Raw genomic sequence first — 25,091 nt, 5'->3', positions numbered from 1 at the left:
TGGTCCCTGCTCAGATCCAGTCCTCCACACAGCAACAGCCTGAGCATCTCAGTTACCCCATTACAGCACCTTGAGCCACATTAAGAGCCCATCCTAACACTGAGCAGGATTCAGCAATGGGGTAGTTACTGGACTTACCACACTGCAATAAAAAGTCACCTTTTTTTCTCAGGGCAAATCTGCTGCTTGTGAAAACAACACCCTAACAATTTAATGCAAAAGCAGGAATACTGAGAAGCAGTGGTGTTCAGCTCTATCAGTACAAGGCAGTCCTCCCCAATGACCACTCAGCTCCAGGACCCCTCTCTACGGTGGGAAGCTGTCAAGCACTCCAAGCATTGCAGGCATTTCTGATAACAAGCCTGCTACCACCAACTCTGACCTCCAAGCACAGGACTTGTTTGTTGACTTTCAGTATGTGGTTTGTTAGTTTATTTAAGTCGGAGCCAGCTCTTTGAGGAACAAGATGGGGAATGAGAGAGGGAAGAAGAAAGTCAGTAGTAAAATCATATGTACAGAAAAGAGTATCCTTGACTTTAAGAAGTGCGTCTGCACCACACAGAGATGCACATCTTATAACAGATGTTAAAGCACTACAGTCCATTAAATGCAGGAATTAATATGGTTATTGGAAAGCTAGAGCTGTGCTAAGTGTAACAGGAGATCACAAGTGGAAGAGTCAATTTAATATCTGAGAAAGCTGTTGGACTGAGGAACATTCAAGCATCTAATCTAGTGAGCCCACAAGCAAGGGCACCTTGCAGGGGACCATATCTGCACCCAGAGGGGCAACATCCTTACTAGACAAGCAGGGAAGCTGGTTGGCATCCCATAATCTCCTCTGCTTGCCAGTGTGACTGTAGCCATGGCCATGCTGGAAAAGCAGGGAAGGAGGAACATACCCCAGAATTTCAGCACTGGAAAATAAAGAAAGCCCTGGTTTAGGAGACTTCATCAAGAAGAAATCCTAGGAGAGTTACCTGAAACTTCAGGCTGGTTATTTATTGCAGGCTAACAAAATTTTAAGCAAATGGAAACAAGAGTCCTTTGCAATTGCATGTGTGCCAGACTTAAAAAGGATACACCACAGCTGGGTGTACGTAGGTGAACAATAAACAACAAAACCCAGTGACTTTTGTCATCCTGTGATTTCACAGAAGCAGCATTTCCAAACCACTTCCATCTGCAAAAAAAGTGTTAATAACTGTAATAAAGTGTTCACAGTGGGGTGAAAATGACCCAAACAAAACATGCTTATGAACAACAGAAACTTCTCCATTTCTCCCTGGATTTTCAACCTGCTCCACCTCTCTCCTGCCAGGTCTCACCTTGCCATGGCTTTTCTCCACCTTTCGGAAACACTTGTTCAAGGAGAGGTTGTGTCGGACCGAGTTCTTCCAGCCGGTGGGGGCCGTGGCAAAGTAGGGGAAGCGGTCCAGGATCCAGCTGTAGATTTCTTTGACTGGCAAGCTCTTGTTGGGGGACTGCTCAATCGCCATGTAAATGAGAAGGCTGAAAGAGTAAGGGGGTTTGGAAGTGGAGGATTTCTTCTCAGGGTTCTGGTAGCAGGATGGTGAGAAGGACGGCACGCTGTCACCCTCGATGTCGTACAAGGGGCTAACAATGGGAAGGCCCTCGCTGCCGAGGCTGAAGTTTGTTAGCAGGTTAGTACTTTCGTGCAGCCAGTTCAAATTTGTCAGCTCATCATCAGCTGAATCTCTGTCCACCACGGTGGCCTTTGGCTTGCCGGCGTCACCCGTGTCAGGCAGGCTGCCCATCCCATGGCACTGCCGTAGTCCTGCGGCTTTTTCTGCTCCGGGCGTTTCAGCTTTCTTATCCGGAGTCATTCCAGTGACTGGACCCATTTAGCTTGATTGGTCTGCAACAAAGGAGATGGTCAGAAATCATTGCAAACTACCCTGATCACGTTCAGCAGGAGCACACCAAACCCAAGCACAGGGCTGCACCATCCCCATTGTCGCCTCAGGCCCCCAGCTGGGCAACAATTAGTATTGACTCCATGATTGCAGAAGGCTGATCAATTGCTTTATTATATCACATCTTATATTATAATACACTTACTAAGAAACTCGGTAACCCTTACAGCCAGTGCAATACAGCTTTGACCTAATTGGTCAATCTATCCAAATACCATCCAGTGTCTAATTAAGAAATCACCCTTTGGTAAACAAATCTCCATGACACATTCCACAAGTGCACAACAGCAGGTGCAACAAGTGGAGATAAGAATTGTTTCTCACTCTTTTCTCTGATCTTCTCACAGCCTTCCCCAGGAAAATGCCTGGGAAAGTCTGTGCCTGCTCTCTGTGGCCAGAGAGCTGCTGCCACAACCCAGGCTGTTCACTAAACATTGAAGCCACTGGCTAGAGCCAGGGTCCAACAGGAGCCTCCCAGTAAACTCATGAGCACAAACTCCCCTTGGTTTATAAGCAGAGCTTATGGGTAGCATTTGGAAACTGTTGTATCTATCTAGAAACACCAATTCAGACACAGAAATAACAGCTGTTTTCATGTCAACACCTGAAACCTGGAAATAACCTTAACAGGTAGGACCTAATCCATTCAGATCTCACATTAACTCTTAAGTTACCCATTATATTGTAAACTGATCCTGTTTAGAAGTGTTTGCCTTTCATGTCCAAAGAGTGAAAAAGGAATTGCAAAACTTAAACCAGCATAAAGTCTATTTGTGGTCTCAGTGCAAATGAAAGCTTTACAACCCCCTACAAGTCACAGTCATTCCCAAGTGCTGCTGCGTGGTTCTACCGGGGAAGATGTGGCCAGCCTATCTGTTCATCACCTGTGTCCCACAGAGCTGCCTGAGTCCAAAAGATCCTTTTCCCCTCCTGAAAGGGCTTGCTGCCCTAACCTGGGCTTCCCTGCAGACCAGAGAGCACTAGGACCAGTTCTCAAGAGGAAGGGACCAACCACTGAGGTGGCAGCTCAGACCTGCAGGAACACTGGCTCACCACTTAGATAAAAAACCCCAAAACAACAAAACACTGAAACCCTAATCATAATATTATTATCTATAAAACACTGTCACTCAATGCAAGGTCTAACAGCTACCCATGCTTTAGAGGCATTACACCAACAGATACCACCTTGCTTGTAGAGTTTCAGAAAGGGTCTTCTAGCAAACTGTGTTAAGGGAACAGCTGGTTTTTTGCTGCTGATGTGAGCACTGTGCAGATGTAGGGGATGTACTTGTACACACATATGTACACTACAGACATAAAACATTCCAACTATGAATGCAGCTCACAGTAGTAAATAGCACAGAGCCACACTGAGGTTCATATTAACTGTAAAAAGATCCAACAAAACAACCAAAGAAAAACCCAAACCCCATTCCAGTTCCGTGTCCCTGTAAGCTCTATCATTCTGGTTTCATGCTCCAGCTCCCAGTGCCAGAGCTCAAGATGAGGACATATCACATCTCACCAGACAGCGCTACGCAGTTACTGCATGTTTTCTTACACCACTTTGCAGTAAACACTTGTCTTCTTGCTCTTCCATCTCCTCTTACCAAGGGTCCACTGCCTGGCTGTGCCAGCCCCAGACCCAGCCAGCTCTAAGTTGGCAGCCTCACTGTGCCCCTGGCAGAACACTGCCAGCCTCCTTTTTTGGGAGAAGGGGAGTGATACGTGCAATGGAGGAGTGACGTGGTGACACAGAGAGGCAATAGGACAATCCATGTTATGCTCCCCAGCCCTGCCAGCCTCTGCCTGGTGCAGAGGTGCAGAATTTGTGCCTCCCCCAGGAAACACAATGTGTTTCCCACCAGCAGTTTTTGTTCCTCTCTTCATCTGCTCAAATGCTCTTGCACCAGCATAGCTGTGTTGACAATAGCACCTGCACTTATGCTTACCAGTAAAAGTGCTGGAAAACATCCATCAATTTTTTATTTTCTGTTTCTATTAAGTGCAGGGACGGGTATGATTAACTAGCAGCTCAGTCAGTATCAAAAAAAGAAAAAAAATTAAAGCTAAGTGAGCTGCAGAAATAGCTGGTCAAAAATAGCTTTGCTCTCCCTACAATTTACTTCTCCCCCAAGGCACCAGAGCAGATTTATATTGGCAGTCAGAGATGGCTGGCTTTAAACACAGCCATATATACATATGCTCATGTCACTTCTTCAATCCTTTCTTACATTAAAAAAACCCCAAAAACTAAACAAACAAAGAGCTAGTGATAAAATTCATACAGTGAGACAAACCCCAACTCTGCTGCAACGTGAGCTGCTCTGTTCTCTTTCTAATGATTAACTTTGCCCCATTGTTGAGCACCTCTTTAGGCAGCTACACAGGAGCTTACACCTCACAGCCGTGTTTTGGTAATTTTAGCTCCTGGTTCAGGTTGCACAAAATCTCCCTTTACAAACCCTTCGTAAGCATGGCAGATCAAGAACGTGCACATGCTGACATACACATGCAAGTCTGAGGTCACTGTACTCTTTTCCTAGGGGGCAATAAAATCTGTTTTCAACAAAAAAATGGCCTAGGCATGCTCAGTCTTCTCAAAAACATAAGGGAAAAATATAACAACTTACTAAGTTGGCACTTAAAATCAGGTGGACTTTGTGGTGCCAGTGCACTGTTTGTTTGCATGCCACTGTGTTTTAGCAGAGAACCATTAGCGTATTTAATGCCCTACATGAAAATAAAAACTATTTGCAGGTAACATACTGACAGTAAATAATATAGGTTTGTGTCACATTTCTCTTAGTAAATATATTATAAAAATCCACATCTCATTACCTTCTTATCCTAGTTCACCACCTCACACACATTCTACATGAACATATGAGAAATTAATTTCTTTTTTCTAGAAAGGTATAAAGGCCATATTAGACTATTATCAACTAATAAATAAGAAAAAATAAAGTCACAGGAGCAATACCAGTGCCACTGGAGCATATCTGAAGGCACACAAGTGGTCAGCTTGTGTGCTCTCCAGAACCCCTCTTCATTCACACAGACCCTTAATGACATCCAAAATGCACAATTTTTTTCTCTGTATGTGCTCTGATTGCCTATAAGCAGACACACCTGTAAGAACACAGCTTCCAAGATGTCATTTTCAAGATTAGCACATCCAATATTTGGCTTTAATGCTTTACATAAGGCTGATGGAATTCACCAAAGCCATCTTTGCTGTAAGCTGGCAGGGTTTTGTGCTCAAGGATAACCCAGCAGAAAAACCACACTAAGAGCAGGGAGAGGAAAGTGTGAGAAAGAAAAAAGCACAAAAGCAGCTCTCCAGTACAGATGTTTTGATAATTCCCATGGGGACAGCCCCAACCCTGTAAGCAAAGCCAAGAAGGCAACCTCCAGCCAGGCAAATGTAAAATTAATATGATTTAAGCACACCTCTGAAAATTAGGGAAGGGCTTGTGTTCTGCCCATGTGCTTTACCCTACCAATGAGTACAGTGACACAGCACACTGCTGTTTGCTGGTACTAACACTTCCAATGGGAAGCAGACCCTCATGCATCCAAATCCTAAGGAACTCAAGGATGTATCTCCTGTTGGTACCTTCTAAAGAAAGGCCAAACAAAGCATCTACCCCTTGAAGTATCACAGTGGAGGTGCACATCATCTTGCATGGTCATTACAGACAGAGGACTATGATTCCAGGGAAAGATGATTAAAAGGCTGCTAAGTCAACTGAGGCTACTCAAATAAAAGTTTAGGATGCATCAGAAAAGAGGCCAGAGACACAATCTTCTTCCAGCAATCTGATTTTTGGCATCACATAAAAGCCAGGAGCAGACCTCCCTGCTAATCCATGCCAGTCCAGCACCCAAAGCCCAGTGAAGACCTGCTCTTCCAGAGCACTCAAAACCCAAGCAGCAGAGCCCAGGTCTGATGGGGCTGGTTAAGGCTGCAGGTGTATCAAGGCAGCAGTTTAGAGATGCACAAACAGATCAGAAGAGACTCCATATCTCAAGGCAAGGTACTGGTTTTTTGCAGCCTTCCCTCTAACTCACTGGAGAGCTAAGTTTGGGAAAGGTTATGAGCACTGAAAGCTCCTCAGCCTAGCAGAGCACATCTGGGTTAAATCAGGTTTGCTTCCTCCCACAAAGATCCCCAGCTCTGACTGAATTTTGATGCAAGACCTTGAAGAAGAACCTGCTCTGTTCTGCCACAGGAGCAAGTGCTTTGATGTGACCACTTAATGAAGACCAAGTTGCTTTATTAGAAAGAAGGTCAGCCATTTAATGAAACTGGAAGTCCACTTGAGCAGATCCTCAGGAAAGCAGGGAAGCACGTTTACTTTGCTGCAGCCCTTCTTGGAAGAAGTCTCACCTCCAGCAGAATCCAGGCCAGAAGGACAAAGTTGTGGCAGATGCCACCATCCCACCAAAGGTGACCTCCTCCAAACTCAGCAGTGCTGCAGGTGTAAGTGTGCAAGTATCATTTCAGTGGACGCCACACTTGGACTCACTGAACTGGGAAGAAAGAATTCAGCCTTTTTGTCAGAAGGTGCCACAGCCTTGTCCGCACCAAGTCAGCATGAGAACAGAGCTGCTCTTGCTGCTTGATCCTTCTTCACAGTGGCATCAGATGAAAGGTGCCCTTTTGGCACCTGCACAGCATCAGTGCCCCAGGTTAGGACAACCTTCTCCACAACTAAATGCACCTTTTTATTTCTGTAGCACCAGCCAAGCAACTAGGTCACCTCTGTTAATAGTGGGAAGACCTGGAGCCTGCCAACAGCACAGTGATTTCCCTCCAGGTTTAAAAATAAAAATAAAATCTTACCGTGCATTGCCCATGTCTGAGGAGTCAGACATAATTTTAATACAGGAAAAAAGATTTTCAGCCATATCACACTTAATGACAGCAGCTCTGCACCCACTTTTTGCACCACAGGCTCAGGGTGTGCAGCCTTAGTTACAGATCCAGGCAGTTGTGCCCTACACACAATTTCTCAAGTTCTGTTCTGACACAAACAGGCTTTGTGAGAGTATTTAAGACAATTGGTGCCTGCTTTTGCATGCAAACAACTACACCAACAGCAAACTCCTCTATTGATTTTTCATATTCCCTTGAATCTACAAGAAGCATAAGGGCTTGTCCTGACTCAAATACATCAATATGTGCTGTCTAAACAGCCCAAGAATTAGACAAATAAATGACTAGCACTGCTCACCTCCCCAAGCTGAGGATAAACTTCCAAGTCATCAGGCACATAGCACAGGACCAGCTACAAGTCGTTGCATGTTGGAGGGAAGAGCAACAAAAAAATCCAACAAAAACAAACAAACAAAATAACCCAAACAAACAAACAAAAAATCCTGGCACGACTAATGCAAACCCATCAATAAAAAGCACCCATCTGCCTGACCAGGAGCATTAAAAGGATGACACCAAACCATTTTGCCCCCTACTAATTCAACCTTTCCCCCCACTCATCTCCCTTGTCTCGGGCTGCCCATGCCCTGCACACCTCCCACCCCTGCTGGAGGTCAGCTGAGTTCCTCCCCCAGCCCTGAGAAAGGCCTATATTTGATTATAACACTCTGTGATGTCATGTATCCAAGACAACTAAAGGCATTGCAGTCTTCTGAGGATAAAACCACCTCTCAGCCATAGATTTCAGCAAGCTGGGACCCAGTGTCTGTGGAAGAGATGAACCCCTGGGTGACAAAGGACACGCAGAGATGCTCCCACGGGCAGCACCTACAGCAGGCAGGGCTCTCTCCGCTCCTCCTGGCTTGCAAAGCAGAGGGAAATTAAAAATAATAGATTTTAAAAAACATTAAAAGGACACTTACCACCTTCTCAAATCCAGCCTGAAAATAAAACCAATCAACCAATGAACTGGACAAGCCATAAGCTCAGGGGCTTCATCTGAACCTTGGCATTGGTGGGCTCAAAGGGGAAGAGAGGCTTTCCAGGGATTTGCAGAAATACTTCCAAGCCTCTAATGTCAATGTTCTCCCACACCCTGTGATATAATTAAAGGCAGGGTGAGGAAAAAAAGTAACAAAAATCAATTCACGGGTCCAATATTAAGAAAAGTTAAGAAATTCTGCAATAGGGAAGGGATTAAACAAAACATTATGATAGTCCAGGGAGCAAGAGAAAGATTTCATCTAACTTTTTTCATAAAAGTTTGCATTTTTTAAATTAAATCCACACACAAGTGGGTTTATGTTTGAAACAAATATCTGAAAGGAAAATGATACATGAGCTCAGACATGCCCTGACCCCAATCCAGACCCTGTACATGACCCAGAGCCTCTGGGACATTTATTCCACTGCTGCCTTCAGAGACTTTGCAAATGTAAAGCTTTTCCAAAGGCTGCAGTAACTGTTGGACCTGATTCCCCGTGCCTCAGATTTAAAACATGCACATAATAACAGTCTAACAGAGAAACTGGGACATGAAAATAATAATAGAAAAAAAAAAAAAACAACCTGAACAAGCAGGGAAATTTAACTATTAAGAAAAACCTTTGGTGAGACACCAAAAAAGGGGAGGGGAGGGAAATAAGTGCTTTCAAGAAAAATGCTTTACAGCCAATAGCTTTTCAAGAGATGCTTATGGGTCATTTTCCTCAAATTCAATATTGAGCTTGCTAAGTGGACTAAAATGCAAAAAAAAAAAAAAAAGTAAACCACTGATATGATCACAAGTAAGCCATTTAAGCAAAAGACTTGCAAAATAATTCTGATGCTAATTCCAGGGTAACCCATCTATGTGTTTCTCTACTATCCTCTTGGAACAGAAGTGAACATAGCTACATTTCAGCTGGTGTCAGTACCAACTCACCAACAATAGAAGGCATAAAGCTATATTTTCCATACAGCTTTTCTGCATTTGAAGAACCAAAACTCCCAGTTTCCAGTGGAAACCCAACAACTTGAAGCTTCACCCCAAGCAACCCTTGTGCAAGATTTAACTGGAAAGCACCACTGGAGCTGTACATTACCAGTACAACTTCATGACTGCAAAGCTGTCCCCCACTTGCTGATTCCCAGCTCCTGCTCCTAAAGTGCAAGATTTCCTCCAGAGCCCAGGGAAGGCAAAGCAAATCTCTTCACTGTGCTGACCTCCCTGGCCAACTTACTTTTAATTTTATTCTACCAGTGTGGAATTTGGCTTTCTGTTTAAGCAAACACGCAGGCAAACTAAAAACTCTCCAACTTTTGACTACTCAACATCCCTAAACCAAACCAAACTGGCTGATAACTGGTCTGGGGATGATCCTCACAGAGCAGAGGATGAGGGATGGATGAGTGGATGCTGCTTTGCAGGAAGCTTCCCAGCTCCCACTCCATCAGCCCTACTTCATGAAAGTTTTCCAGGTGCTGAGGTCTCTTCATATCTAGTATTCAGCTTTTAGGCAACCATGTACTTGCCCCAAATCTAAGCACAACACAACCCAGTGACACTGTTGAAAAGAAAGCAAGCACAGGACCACGCTTAAACTGGGAATCTAAAAGTAGTGACAAACTGCAAGATAGGAATGCACTGAAAATAACCTGAGAGAAGATATGAAGACCGAGTGTGCAGAAGAGTAGGGGTGGGTGATGATGCCTGCAGTAGTCAATTTAATGGAGTTCTTAACATTCTCCAACCCTTGAGGAAAAAGTAGGCAGCACTAAGTCTAGTCTGAACATAACAGGAAAACATTTTGAATACACTCAGCAAGAAAAAAAAGTCAAAATCCACATAATAGACTTTCAGTATAAGTATTCCTATTTGCACAAATTACAGACTTCTCTTAAAATGGTCCCGGGTGCCCCTGAGCAACCACTCAATAAAAGGGGTATTCCTGCCCCAAACACAGCTGGCCAAGTTTCCCAGTTGCTGACCACAGGCCAGCACTGAGCACTCAGCAGCACCCTCCCAGCCTGGAGTGACCCAACCCTCGTGCTTCCACAGCCATAATGTTTTACAGGGAGCAGGCAGAGTACCAGGGATTACAAAGATGCTGACCGCCATCAGGTAGTATTTCTTCCATTCCATGTAATCTATTACCCAAGCATTGCGAGCTGTATCTTCTTGTTGACCTAAATCGTATTTTGGAAGCACCATGGAACATCACTGCCTGCTTTTACCCAGCATGGTGTAGGATGAGGCATGAGGATGAGATGGAGAGCACCATCACCAAATCAACAGGTGCAACGTGACAGGAACAAAAACACTCCTATCACATATAAAGATCGAGCCAGGAAAAAAGTGAAGCAGCATCCCAGGGGTTTCTTGTGTCTTCTCTGCGAGACAAGGGAGCCATTGGATTTGGAAAGAGACACCCCAGATGAAGGCATAGGGAGCTTGCCCATGTGGACAGAGTTTGCAAGCGAGCACTTGTCGAGAGCAGAGCTGGGCTCCGCTGTGAGTCACCCCGAGCCACAGGAAGTTGCTCAACACCATTTCAGTTGTGGAGCGGCAACACACGCACCCGCTGCCTCCATCCACTTCCCCCAGGAAAAGTACCATCATCCGTGAGATCCCACAGATGAGCTTACACAAAATGCACTCGTTTACCAGGAAGGAAGGAACGGCAAATGCTCCAGGAGCCAAAGGGGAAAACCCAGAAGTTGCTGAAAGGTCGTGAGCATTCATCGAGACTGCTGACAGCCATTTACTTACGGGGACTAGAGGCTGCTCCCCATCAATTTCCATCCATCCCACCAAGGAAAACTGTGTTTCACACAGCTTGTTTTGCACCACAGTAGTGCAATAAGGCTATCCCAAAGCAGGGAACAGCATCAAGAGATGCATGGCAGTGGTGGCTGTGGGCACACTATCACTCCTCCCAACACCCATCCCTTCTGCCACCTCGCTGGCTATAATCCCTCTGTGCAGCTCTTTCTGATAAGGTATCACAAACCTGCATATGGAAAAAGTCTTCTGAGAGCCTGGGGTCCTTCCTCTCCTAAATACCAGCTCCTTTTAACCCCAACAAAGTACACAAAGAGAGATGACAGAGCAGGAAGGTGTAATTACAACCCCGGTGAAACCAATATGAAAATTTCTGCTGCTGTTGTGGGAACCAACAGCTCTGCACGAGAACCAACATGGCTTTCTCACCAGTCTAAACCACATCCATGTACAGCATCTTCAGATGCCAAACTATATAATTCACCAGGAGAGTTTGCTTTTACTCAACGTGTTGGGTTTTCAAGTCTACTTCATTGAGCAGAACAGAGCCCGTGGGTAATAAAAATGGCAAAAATCAGCCTGACATGTCCCTAAGCCTCTGTCTTGTTTCCAAGGCAGTCCACCCACCTGCCAGGCAGTACTTCTCATTCAGCAAGACCATTACACACACACACCTCTATCTGCTCCATCACTTACTGGACTGGCATGTCCTGACACAGAGAGTTGCTGGCAATGCTAGTGCCTTCAATCCCAAGCTCTCTACAGGACACTGAAAGGCTCCTCAAGCAGAAATTCCGTGGGGGGCTGGAGCTGTTGAGGCACACTCCTTGGCTGGTGCCCCTTTTAGACAAAAAATATCTTCTGCGCTGAAAAATCCCTGAGGAGGCCCTTCAGCACAGCTCCAGCAGCAGCACCCAAAGCAGGTCACAACTTTATCCTCTGGTCTAGACACTGCCAACAAAGACATCAACCAAGTTATTCCAGCAAGGTCCCCGAGAGTGCTCAGGGCCACACAACTGGACTGGTAAAGGGCCATTGCCTCCAGCTCCCTTCAGGACCTGCAGGGCAGCCAACACAGCATCTCCACCACAGTCTGCAGGTGTAAACACCATGTACAGCAGCACTGCCCAGCTCACAATTACATCTGGTAACAAACAAGAAATACTAAAAGCACAAAGGAGTCTTATATGTATTTCAGGCAACTCAAACACACAAAGTGAGAATCGCCACCTCCTCCCTATTTCTACAAAAGTGAAGTGGCACAGCTGGACACAAGTGAGCCCCAGCAGAAGCTGATCTGCTGCAGCAGTGTGGCTGAGCTCAGAGATAACACACCCTGGCACCCGGCTAAGTTCATCAGCTCAAGCCCTGTGCTGCACTCATTGCTTCTATCAAGCTTTCAGCTCAGACTCATGTCCAACTACCTTCTGCAGAGCTTGGGAAATGTGAGTAGGCATCTGCCAAGAAAAAAAAAAAAAAAAAAACAGCAACCTTCAAACTACTTCAAGTTTCCTGACATAAGATAATGCCAGCTGAATTTTTCTTGCATAGATGTAGCATCACACCAGACTTCAAGGAGGGGAGAAAAGACCCCAATCCAAGAAATACAGCTGAAGAAGAATGATTCACATGTCAATATATTACAACCCACCTATTACTAAATTTGTCTAAATGTAAGCCCACCAATAACAAGATCTGGAGAGTGTCTGTGTGCATACATACACATGGTAAATTATATATAAAGTTATCTTGATTTCATTGATTAGGCACAAAGCTATTCAAATCGCTTTCTCAGCATTTAAGTCCACCACAATTCAGCACGTTTAATTCCACAATTAAAACACAGTATCCATCCACAGGCAGGCACCACAGCGGGAACATGAGTTTATCGGGTTCTCTTCAAGGTTTATTTTATTTCTTTGTTCCTTTCACTCTTTGTTTGGGCCTTGTCATAATCCAAACCCCTACCAACAAAAGCCAGTTTCCGCTCCCACAGAACCTGAGCACCAAGCACGCCGGTGTGTCCACGCAGGAGTAAGGCAGGAAGGCAATGGGATGCTGCTCCGCTGCCGCCAGCAACTCAGCGCCCAACTTCACCAAAAAAATCCCGAAAAAGACGGAAAACTCCGAAGGGCCACGTGCAGATCTCAGCCTGACCTCGAGCACTCCGCCAGGAGTTTCCTGGATTTTACCCCAAAACGCGGGAACCCCGGAGCGCCTCTCGCACGCTGCCCCCACCTCTGCAAGCCGCATCCCTGAGGGCTTCCCGCCGCTTCGGGGACGACGGGGCGCGGCGGAACGACGCCGGGAGCGTCTTTATTTTTCACCCAACGCAGCGCTCGCGTCCGACGGGCTGACCCGGAGGCGAGGGGCACCTCGGGGCCGCGCTCCCAGGTCCCGGCGCCGGGCCGGCCGCGTTTTCCATCCCCGCGGCTGGGAGCGCGCAGGCAGCGCGGGCTGCCCCGCCGGGGGAGCGGCCGAAGGGGCGGTCACCGCGGACAGCCCGCGGGCGGAAGCTCCGCGGAGCCGCGCCGGGAGGAGGAGGAGGAGGAGCCGCGGGTGCACGGCCCCGCGGGGACCCCCCCGTTCCCACGCACCGCCACCGAGAGCGGCCGGCGAGGCAGCGCCGCCTCCGCGCCTCGTCCCCGCGCGGGGAACGAGGGGACCCCGGTCACACCGCCCGCCGCCTCCCCCGGCACCGGCGGGACCCGCCGCCACGCTCCCCGCGCTTTCCCCCTTCCCCCACGACACCCTCGCGGAGCGTCGGAAACAAAATAAACTCACCCCCCAAACCCGCGGCAAAGCCGAGAGCTAAACCCGGGAGAGGCGCGGGGGCCGCCCGGGCAGGCGTGGGGGCGCGGCGGCGCGGGCGGCACTCACCGCGGTCATGAAGCCGCGCGGCCGGCGGCGGACACAATATGGCAGCGGGGGGATGTGTCAGGGAGCAGCTGCTCCCTGCGCAGCGGCGGCGGCACCGCCCTCCCGCTCCCCATGGCAACCGCGAGCAAGCACGGCCCCCCGCCGCCGCCGCCTCCCGCCCGCCTGCCCTCGCTCCCGCCCTCCCCCGCCGCCGGCACCGCCTCTGGCCCCGCCGGGGCCGTGCGGGCTGCGGGCGGCTGCCGGCTCCGTGTCCCGCCTCGGGAAAGTTGCCCTTTCCGCCCAGAAATACCACACTTTCTAAATTTAAAAAAAAAAATTAAAATAGGAGTGCATAAACCCTCCTTTTAGTTTCACTTCTCTTTCCTCACCTTCTTTGTTTACACATATATATACATTTCTTTTTTTTTATCTTCTTGACAAAAACGAAGCCATCGCCGCCGTGTTTGCCCTGCCTCGTAGCGCATTGCCGTCCGCTTGTGCTTTCAGCATTCCAGGGCAGGAGCTCTGCTGTTCGCTCACCGGGGCTGGACAGCCCTGCGCGCACTTGCACTTTTACAGCATCATAAAAAGGAAGGATCTCGGGAAGTCGCTCGTCTTGTTTCCGAGCTGATCTTCCACAAAAAAAAAAAAAAAAAAAAAAAAAAAAAAAAAAAAAGTTTACTGGCTTTCTCGCTTTCTCAGGGTTTCCTCACCTTCTGGAGGATACGGCTGAAACTTGCCTCGGGGTGACTTGTGGTAATTTTATTTCTAAGGAACCACGGGAATGCGTTTCAAGGAAATTCTCCCACTCCACCTTAGGAGGAACCAGTGGTTAGGTTGTTTTATTTTTTTATTTGAAACAGTTTCAGACAACAACATCTTGCGTTTTTTAAGAGTAAGGATATATCAGGCTCAGGGTTATAGCAGGCGGAATATTCTCCCAGTGACAGGGAGGCTCCTTCCACTGCCCCATGGCCGGCTTCAGAAACAGAGCCCAGCCACCAGGTTCTGATCAGAATAAATTATTCTCAGCAACTTTCATTTAGCTCCTACCTAATTTCCACTGATTGAATGCGTCATGATTCATTCAACCTTTTCTTTTTCCTTTCACAGCCTCAGAAGTTAGCCAGGGCCTTCCAACCCTCTCGGCAGACAACAGAAGTGCACTTGTATTAATTATGTATTGCTGAAAGCATCCTCCAGTCCCGAATCATAAAAAATAGACCTAGCACTGCTGGTACTAGCAACGCTTTGCCCGTAAGAGGCTCTTTTGCCTGAATTGCTATCCCTCTGAAAGTGCACATCAGCATGCCCTGTGTGCCTTCCACACCTCAGCTGCCTTGGCAGAGGGAGGAGCAGCGCCCAGCACGGTGTTGTTTGCCCGTTGGGATCAGGGTGCGTTGCTCTGACTTTTGCCCTGCTGGGCGGCAGCCTGAAAGAGAGACGTTTGAATCCAGGATCACTCCAGCTCCAATTTATTATGTGGAAGGTTGAGTTTGGGCCACCAAAGGTAGTGTCTGCTCTCAACCTTTGATTGCATTTACACCCTGGCCTTTAAAGTGGGTCTGCTCACAGGTTCTTTCCACTTACTCCTTAGAAATGCAATCTGAGTTCAGTAGGAATGCATGCTCTCTCCCCCTTCAGAGTTTAGTGGAAAAAAACACCACAAAACCAAACAAGAATTAAAAAGATAAAAGCTGTAAGTGCCCTGAAGTTGACAACCCCTCAAAGAAACAAAAATAAAACTTGGCCCTTGAACCGACATTTTATTTTAACCAACTTGGAACACAACACTTCAAATAAAATAAAGTGTTTCTACACCTTCTGAAAAACATTGTCACCTTTATCTCCTTCAGTCTGCTCTATTCCTCAACATACCCATGCTAGGTCTTTTTGGCTTTAAGCCATAACTACATTTTTCCAAATCTACCAATTTTTCCTCAATAAACACAGTAACCAAGATCTGAGGTTTTCTGGAGCACTTTCTGCATCTCCCCCTCAGCTCCAGGTCCAACCACAGTCACCTTCACTCTTTGGCAGCCTGTGAACTTACTGGTGCCTGCAGCAACGCATCTGTGACAAGGGACAAAGAAAGTCCAGCCTCTTAGAGAGGCTTAAACTTTCTGCCTCATGTCCTACTCATCCCCATAAGGCTCAGTAGGCAGAGCTAAGCCTCCCAGCCATGCATGTACAGTTGCAGTGCTGCAGCAGCTTCTCTGTGCCAGGTTAAAGGAACTATAGCTGGCCTGACCTAGTGTGGTGCAGAGAACTTTTGGGTCATCAGGGCTATACTCACACCTCTCCTGATGTTTGTCCCTACCTGTACTGATTCCTGACTGGCAACCTCAGTCAGCATCAGGATGCCTCACTTAGTGCCCAGGCAGCAGCCAGATGATCAAGGGGACTGTGTTTGTCTCTGCTCAGTGTCCACACCATATTTGATCCCTGCTTCCTCACCATAATCCATTTTCCCTGCTGAATTCTGCCTGTCATTAGTGAGAGCAGGAGGGAGCAGGGGATGGAGGGCATCGGACAGAGCCAAGCCCACCAGTGTTGTCCTGCTGTGCATTAGATCACCTCCAAGAAACTGAAAGCTGCTTGCTCCCACGTTTCAGCCTGAAGGCATTAACTCATTTTTCTCCTGCAATGTTCCCTGTCCCACCATGGAGGCCTGCAGCTGCTGGCAGTCTGAGCCCACACACCGCCTTGGTCTCCATCTTAGTTTTCTACTCAGAACTGCAGAGAGAAACCTGCAGCAGAACAGCAACCACACCAAGCAGAGCTCATCCAATAAATATGACAAGGACGTGGCACTATTTTCCAACACAGCTCTTTAAAATTGGTGGGACAGACATCAGTCATGGTACTTTGTGTGGGTCTCTGCACAGTTCCCCAGGATGTCCTGCAGCATCTCCTGCAGCCCCCCGAAGCAGGAGGTGTGGGGAAGACGGGCTGCAGGAGCTGAGGCAGGTGCTGAGGAGGTGGCAGGAGGTACCTTCCACCCTGCCCTTGTCACCTCCTGCTTTGAGCCAAGACAGACACACAGAGGCTGCTGGTGCCTCCTGGCCCAGCTCCAGGCTGTCCTTGAATGTCCTGCCCACTGAAGGACAGCCATGCCTGCTTTGCCAAGGCAGCTGTCATCACTGCAGCCCTCCTTCCTGCCTCCTGCGTGGCTTCTACCAGAGGCTGCCTGTCCTCTCCCCTTCAGGGCACAGCCATGGTTCTTTGGTGATTTGGTGATTTGCCATCACCACAGGTGGTTGAATGCAGGAAAAAAACTTAGAAAAACATGAAGTGTTTTGGTTGTTTGGGTTGTTTTCTGCTATGGGCCGAAAATCAGGCCTTCCACCTCTCCTGTGTCATGGTCAATGTCCTCAGCTCTCCACTCTTATTTCAACGCAAGACATGGATGAAGAAGGGCATCCTGGGAGAAGGCTGTCTGAACCTTCATGGAGGACAGTAATCCAAACCTATCATGTGGAGGACAAGCCCACTGGGAAGACAACACCTGCCTCCTGGCAATTTCAATTTCCTTCTCTTGAGAGGAGAGGGCACAGCAGGGATCCTCCAAGGATGCATTAGCTGACCTGTGCCACCCAGCACCATGAAAGCACCTCCTTGCCCAATCTCAGTGCATGTTCAGAGTTCCCAGGCTGCACCCAAGAGTGTGGAGAGCAGGGAAGGGCAAGAAGGGAACTGCTGCAAAGCAGAGGGGCGGGTGCCAGAGGTGCAGTGCCATGGGTGTGTTGTCCGAGAGCCAGCGACCCCCAGTCACTGTGCTGGGATTTCTGCCACACGTGTGAGCAGTCAGCCAGGCTTCATGGTGTCTCAGCACTTCTCCTCATGCAACCACAAGCCCTTTGATCCTGGAGGCCTACATCTGGTGTATCACCATGTGAAAAGCTGACATAGGAGTTAACAGGTTAATCCATCTGGGAGCAGCATTGTCTCTTCCACGGGAGCAAACCAGGCTGCTGTTCATGGTTCTGGCTAACTTTTCTTTCTGCCCAGGGATGCTGTGAGAGAAATGCTGGCCCAGCACTGGTTGGACACCTGCTTCTTCTAGGAATTTTTGTTGCAAGTGGCATCTCTGATTTACATGGACAGCCCCGTTTGAAGTACTAACTTCAAAGGGACTCCGGGTTGGTGTGTCTGCCTATTCAGCTCCCACACCGTAACTTTCTGCTTGTGGTTTCTATCTGGCAATGGCTCCTGCTTTGCTGTCTCCTACCACTAGCCTAGTTTAGCATTTGATCTCTTCCCTGGCCCCAGGCAAAGCCACAAGGGACATTGTGCAGTTTGTGGTTCACAGCATTTCTTCTTCCACCACCCTGCTGCCTGCCACACTTGCTCTCTCTCAACTCTATGTCCTGAATGGGAGTCAGTGCTGAAGTTCTTGTTCTTGTTGTAGCTATATACAGACAGGTCCACAGTCACTCATTTTTGGGACTGAATATGCCCTCAGCTTTTTCCCTTTCCCCTTAGCAGCTCCTCCTTGGACTGAGCGTCTGTTAACATCCGCTGAGACCCACCTTTCAATTAACATCTCACCAGTGTAAATCCAGACCTCAGACAAGCAGGTAAGCTATAAAGGAAGTCATAGGGGTAATGTTACCTGTAAAAACTAATATTTAGATGATTTCTCAACCATACAACCACTGACTGGAAAAATGTGCAGTGTTGGTTGTAGTATTCCTTCCATGTCTCATGTCCAAGAACTGAATAAAATGTGCTGAATTATCATCAAAATATTAGGACTCTTCAATATCAGATCTCAAAAAATGTTTGCAGAGCTAAGAAGTTACCTATGTTAGAAAGAATCTTGAGAATACTGCTAGTCCAGGAAACTGTGTGGGAATATCAATCCTAATTGCACCTGTTTGTGTGGTATAGCTTATGCTACCTCAGTAAAAGATGTAAGCCTGCATGAGATGGTTCTGCAAAAACAGAATAGTGAATTTTTTTTCCAGTTTAGCTGTGTAACCTGAGGGTGACTTTTTTTTTGTTTTGTTTTAATCTTCTAAATAATGCAGCTGGAAAATACACACAAGGAGACCAGACAAGATGTAGTCGGTTTTGAAAGCTTGTGCAGAAGAACTTACTCAAGAATAGACAAATCAATCATGGAGCAAAGCAAATGTGGTCTACCTTAGCAAGATGTCATATATTTACCACTGTCATCTATTTATTCTTAAGCAGGAGTGTAGACTTGCTATCCTCAACAAAAGATGAGATCAGCATCTTCACTATTGGAAAGAATCATGCATTGTTGAAAGGTAACTTACCTCCCTCTCTTTATGGGTAATACAAATACCTTACAGAAAATAGTAGTAATTTCCTAAATAAGACCAAGTCAATTGTTTTTGTTGTGCACAAACAAAAAGATTCATGCCTTTTAGTATCTCGCCCACTATATAATGTGCCAGGCTGAATTACCCAGAGATACTTTGTTTTGAAAAGAGTGCAGAAATCCTGCAGGTTTAATTGCCAATAAATCAGCATGACCTACAGTCCCTGACACCTTTTTTTCACAATGATCTTTTCAAGCAGAAAATGAAGAGACTGATTTTTACAGTGTGTGCATACTGCCTTTGGAGAGATAAGAGCAGTGACACACAGGCAGGTTCCTCCATTAAAAGCTATCCTAGATAATTAAGGACTCAATCAATGGTGTGTTCTCTTTACTTTCTGCTTATTTTCACCTTGTGTTATGGTACTCTCTTTTTGTTGTGATTAGGAGAGTGGTTGCTTGTTTAACAATTGGCTTTCAACTTGTATTCGGCAGTACTTGAAATAAATTTACTTGTGGTTCATTTTTATGCTGATGCTTTCAATTTTAAGAGAGATGGCAGTAGTTCAAATTCTGATTTGAGGTTAAATATCTTACTAAGGACTTGGTAACTTGAAGATATCTTGAGTACTTTTAAAAGAAACTATTTTGATTTCAATGCAAAATACTCATTATGGTGCCGCTCAGTAACAAAGTTTTATGGTTTTATATTATTGTTCAAAAGAAAAAGCATGATTTAAAACCCAATGAAAAACCCGAAAGCTACCCCTCAGTCTTTCTGCACATGATAAGCTTTACTTCTCATACCAGCTTTTGCTTAGCCTATCTTTAATACAAATATCTTCAAGCATTTACAAGCGCTTAGCTTCAAAACACCAACTGAGGCAGCTGGTTATTATAATCTCCTCTAATACAGATGAGTTCATACAAGGGAGGGGCAGGAGGGGAACAGCATCTCATCATTCTGCAGCGGTGGACTGGGGTTCAGCATCTCTGAAATAATCCCCAGAGAGATTTGCTTTCATCCTGCCATCGGGATGTGTTTTGGCAGAATTAGGAGCAGCACAGAAGATCTGTGCTGTTGGATGCTTTTGGGCTCGTGTTACAGGTGATGCCATCCTCATGCCATCCTCATACGTTCAGCAAGAGGAATGCACAAGATTCCCAGGGCTGGGAAGACAGGTTTGGGACATGCTCTCTGACTGCCCCCTTTGCACATGGCACTTACAAACCGAGGAGCACCTGGCAAGGGACAAAGCAAGGCAATGATCAGCCTACCAACTCCTTGTGTATTCCTGGGTACTTTGCGCAATGGTTTTGACTAGGACAGAGTTAATTTCTTCCCAGTAGCTGTTGCAGTGCTGTGTTTTGGATTTGGAATAAGAATGATAGCACGCTGATGTTGATAGCAAGTGTTGATAGCACGCTGATGTTTTAGGTTTTGCTAAGTCATCTTCATCCTAAGTCAAGGACTTCTTCCTTGTCTCACATTCTGTCAATGAGGAGGTACCCAAAAAACCTGAGAGGGAGCACAGCTGGGACAGGTGACCTGACCTGACCAAAGGGATATTCCACACCATGGAACATTATTCCCAGTATATAAACTGGGGGCAGTTACCTGGAAGAGGGGAGGATCTGGGTTCAGGAATGGGAGAGTCTGGCATCTGTCAGCTGCTGGGGAGCAACTGTGTTGTGCATCACTTGTTTTTTCCCTTTTAATCATCGTTATTATTTGCCATAATTACTGAATTTTACTTCATTTTCCATTATTAAACTGTTCCTATCTTTCTATTAAACGGTACTCTATCTTTCTAATATATGAAGTTTACTTTGATTCTCCTTCCCATTCCAGCGAGGTGAGGAGAGGGGAGAGAAGGGGGTTGAGAAAGCAGCTGTGTGAGAGTGGCTTAATGTCCAGCTGGGCTTAATCCATAACCAAAGCTTTCATGTCAAGAGATTGCTACAGAGTTATGCCATCACTGGTGTCGAAGTTTTGACTCGGGCAGTACAAGCTTCAAGTGACTTCAGAATAAGAGCTCATAAGAAGAGTAGTGTGGAGTTCTGGTCCTTCCTGTCTACAGCCAACATGGTTTCAGACCCCAGGTACATTGAAAATTGTGGGTTTGCAGCCTGGTTCAGCAGGGAATTTACCCTTTGTCTGAATCTTCCCCCATTTCTGAAGTTGCTTGATAATTTCTTCATAAAAGAGAAATTCAGGAAACGTGGTCCTTGTGTGAGGCAAATAGCAATGGCTGGTTTGGTACAAACAAATTCCCAATGAATTTTTCAAGCAAGTTAAGAAATTCACTCTCACATGGATGATATTCCATCATGAAGTGAAAAGTCACAGCCTGTTCTAGTCAACAATTTCAGACAGGGTCCCTGTCTGGAAATGTTAAAAAGATAATGGTCAAGGACCTTGTGTCTGGTTGCTGCATGGTCTCTGACAGTTAAACCCACATTTTCATTAAACGTTCTTTTTCAGACGTTCTGACACTTATCCCCACATGCTGAGGGCTGGTGTGGCTCCTGCTGGCTGTTTCTGAGGGGCTGGCTTGGAGAAATGAATGAAAGCATACCAAGTAGATAAAGACCTGTGACATTGCCATCACTCAGAGTATAAAAGGCATGGAAGACAAGGGTGATTGAAATAGCTTCTTTTTCTGTAGACAAAAAATACTATTTCATTCTTTCATTGCCTGGGCAGGATGTGCTGGACAGAAGGATCAACTGTGTTGAAACTACTGGCTATGGAATAAGATTTGTCCTCTTCAGTACACTGATGCTGGGTGTAATCTCATGAGTCAGACCAGGAGATGGATGAGGTGTTGGAAAGAAATCTGGACTCAGATGTCCTGTTGGTTATGGTCTTATTTGGAGGGAAGAAAGCCTATTCAACAGCAGCTGGTGCATTTCTCTGTGGCATTCAGGAAGGCACCTTCAAGTTGATTAAGGGCAGCATAATGATCATGCAGCATTTTGTTTGGTTGACATATTCCTGTACTTACTGCAGCCAGCAAAACATATGCCACTAATGGTCCTGGTTGAGTGTAGGAAGCCTTTTCTCTGCGAGCCAGTCCTTTTAGGCACGTTCACAATACCCATCACTCACAGATTATCAAGGCTTTAATCCACTTCACTATCAAAGTGCCGACAGCTGGCTTGCCAGCGTTAAGCCTGTGGATCATGGATCTGCCAGGTATCTGTGGTAGCCGTGCCAATAATGGCTGGGGGTGTAGACCTCTACACAAGCTGACACATCCTGCTGGGGAATGGCCCTTGAGATGCTCAAGTGGTATCTCCAGCCCTTCAGCTGGGTGGCTTTGGCAGCTGCCACAGCCCGAGCAGGGCTGGCAGGTCCCTCTCAGCACAGGAACGTGCAGCACAGCACATCTCAGAGTCATATCACTGGGGCATCTGGCTGCAAGCGGATGATGGAAGCTCTACAGGGATGTTTCCATTTGCAAATGGGAATTTACAAACTGATAAAAAGCAGATAAAATAGAGGATGGGCTGAATGCTGGAAGGACAAAAAGCAATTATGTGCAAAATCATGTGTCTCCACATGTACGTCTAGAAAATGTCCTGATCCCCATCTGAGACTGGTTTTAGTCAGGAACCAAAGGATAATCATTCTCCCTCTCCTTCCCCAGATTATTGTTGTTGGCTCTCTTTTGGGACAAACAAAATTTTGGTGTCCAGTTAAAGATAGTCCTTAAACCCTTTGTTTTGTTCACGAAGCACAAGTCTGTGTTGAATATGCAATGGAGAAAATGCACAAAAATGCTGTCTGAGATTCATTTATGAGCCTCTCATTGCCCTAAGGGGGCTGCTTTGACCAGACATGCTCGGTGCCAGAATGAGACAACAGAGTTCATGAAAATGTCAGGAATTAGTAGTGGTCCCCATATTCTGTTACTTACTTTTCATTTATACTTTTCAAAAATCAAGTGTTTTGCCCTCATATTAATCCATCAGGGAAAAAAAATGAAGAGGATTGAATCAGAGATCAAAGGCAAAAAAAAAATTAGAGCTCACATAACTTCGATATGCCTGGTGAGGGGCTCCCAAGTCCAAATGCAATATTAGAGAGGGAACAGGGTTGGAAGATGTATATACTGTCCTCCAGGGCACAAATCTGTAATCAGGGCCAGTTTTAAGAGGCCACTTTGCATAGAGCTGGTGCTGGGGAGGAAGACCCAACACCACGTCCCAGTGAGATTAGTCTCTGAGCTATGGAGCCCCTCACCAGAATTCATCTCTCCACATCATATTTCCAACATCTTCAGAAAAAAATAGTTTCATGACAAATATTGCTCCTATATCCTTGGGAAAAAGTTGTGGATTTATGACCAGGATTTCCTTTTCTTTTTCCAGTGCAAGACTAGGTTTTGGCCAATGAAGCTGCCTGCTGAGTTTTGGAGAGCTGATGGTGTGTGTTCTGTACCTGCTGATGCCAGTGGGGAGGTTCTGCACTCTGACAGGCTATAACAGCCTTGATGTCCTGCTTTCTTTCACCTGTAAAAACCCAAATAATTGAGAACTGTCTATAACTTAAAGCTATCCAGGAGAGAAAAGTTTCCTCTGTCTTCTGCCAATCCCAATGCTTGAGATGATCCAAGGTGGAATTAATATTCCTTCAGTCTCACTGCTGCCATATATCAGATTTCCTTAAAACAACTGTAATTACTGAATATTACACTTAACAAGCAATTTCCACATTTGCATGTAGCATTGGTTTCCACTCAGCAGCAGTTTACAGCTCTGCAATCATTGCAAGGAATTTTCTCCATATGCCCCAGACAATATCCAAGCTGGTGCTCCTGAACTGGACTGCTGAACTTTTTTGTGGTTACCTACATAAAAGGCTTTCAGAAACACTATGAGTTATTGATTTTATTATACCTCTACACTTTTTTTTTTGTCTTTTGAAGCTGAGATTATTGTATATACGTGTGTGTATATATGTGTTTTCTTTATATATGTGAATATATGTGTATTTTGTATATACAAAATTTAAATGTATAATTGAACTGTAAGATTATACTAAATATTCAATATAAATTCACTTTGTTATAGGTATGCATTGGAGTTCAGCAAAAGAATGGGCTATGTTCAAGTTAGAATATCTGGGGTCACAACAAGGTGAAGAAAAATAGTGACAAATGGCTGGGCTCAAGCACAGTAATCCTCATTTGAGTAAATTTCCTGGGATTTTCCTGGGCATCTTGCTTGGTTTGGGATGACAGAATCTGCCTCAGAGCAATTTCTTTCCTTTCTGGAGTCTGTGAGATCATCTCCAGTTGGGTGCACAAAGTCAAAAGCACCTCCTGCACACCTATTTCCCATATTTGATAATGACTGCCTCTGCCAATGCAACCAGGGGCTTTCCCTGCCCCTTCCAAGGAGGCAGAAGAGACCAGAGTTCAGGCTCCAGCACCTTTTCTCCCAGTCAGCCTGAGCTTGTGGTCACAGGATTGTTACTGGGGAACCTTTTAGTGGACTTTCTCCCCTGAGACTGGAGCAGTTGCTATAAAACCCATTATAACTCCTCTGCAGACAGGCAGCTGTCACTGTGACCCCACTCTGCAGAGCACCTGCACTTCCTGGCAATCCTGCTGGCAAACCTGCAAGCTCTGCCTGTTCAGAGCCTTGTTTCCTGCCTCATTTCTCTGTTGTATCTCTCTTGTGAAGGCCACTCCTGATTTGCAGCAACGTAACTTGGACAGGGTAACTCAGATCAAAATCAGTCTATTCTCTTCCATAGACCATTACATTTTATCACCAGAAATTTTTAGAGTCGAATGATTTTGAGAGTTATTTAGAAATCAACAGACCTTGGTATTGTATCCTAGTGGAGGGGCCAGGCTGTGGGCAAAGACAGGAGGACTTAGGTGGTGCCTGTTAGCCTTCCTGAAATATAAATGCTTCTCATGTGCACATCTGTGCAACAGCTGGCAGGGATTACTGCCTGGACCTGATTACAGCTGTCCAGTGGACTCATACATTCTGGCATCTGCATGGGGATAGCCTCTGCCATAGCTGAGGATCCATCTATTTCTGTTTAATCCACACAAAGGGTCTTGCATTAACAAAATTGCATTGTTTGCCTTTCTTGAGAGAGCCCAAGGCCTCCAGACATTGCAGGTGCCTTGGCCAAATCCTGGGGGTGGAGGAAAGCCTCCAACCCACGTGGAAAGCACACACTCATCCTGAGAGAGTCAGTGGGGAGAGGGGAACCTGATGAGCAACCACATAAAATGCAAATCATCGGCAAAGTTTCATGTTACGTTGTTT

The 25,091-nt window shown here is 46.1% G+C and overlaps 1 protein-coding gene across 3 annotated transcripts in view; it reads right to left on the bottom strand.

Moving 5' to 3' along the window:
* FOXN2 (forkhead box N2) overlaps window positions 1-13,638 on the bottom strand; it is a 30,451-nt gene extending 16,813 nt beyond the window's left edge. Inside the window, exons 1-2 of one of the 3 annotated variants that reach the window (XM_077781931.1) lie at window positions 13,526-13,638; window positions 1,329-1,879 (exon numbers count right to left, since the gene is read on the bottom strand). In XM_077781931.1, the coding sequence (XP_077638057.1) occupies window positions 1,329-1,865 (537 nt within the window). In that variant the 5' untranslated portion in view covers window positions 1,866-1,879; window positions 13,526-13,638. Of the gene's footprint in view, window positions 1-1,328; window positions 2,162-13,429 lie in introns of those variants that run through there. The other 2 variants (XM_021540184.2, XM_077781932.1) reach the window with 2 other exon arrangements.
* Window positions 13,639-25,091: the final 11,453 nt, after the last annotated feature.

This window comes from Lonchura striata, chromosome 3 (genome assembly GCF_046129695.1).
Source record: "Lonchura striata isolate bLonStr1 chromosome 3, bLonStr1.mat, whole genome shotgun sequence".
NCBI lineage: Eukaryota > Metazoa > Chordata > Aves > Passeriformes > Estrildidae > Lonchura > Lonchura striata.
This window is presented reverse-complemented; position numbering and strand designations above follow the sequence as displayed.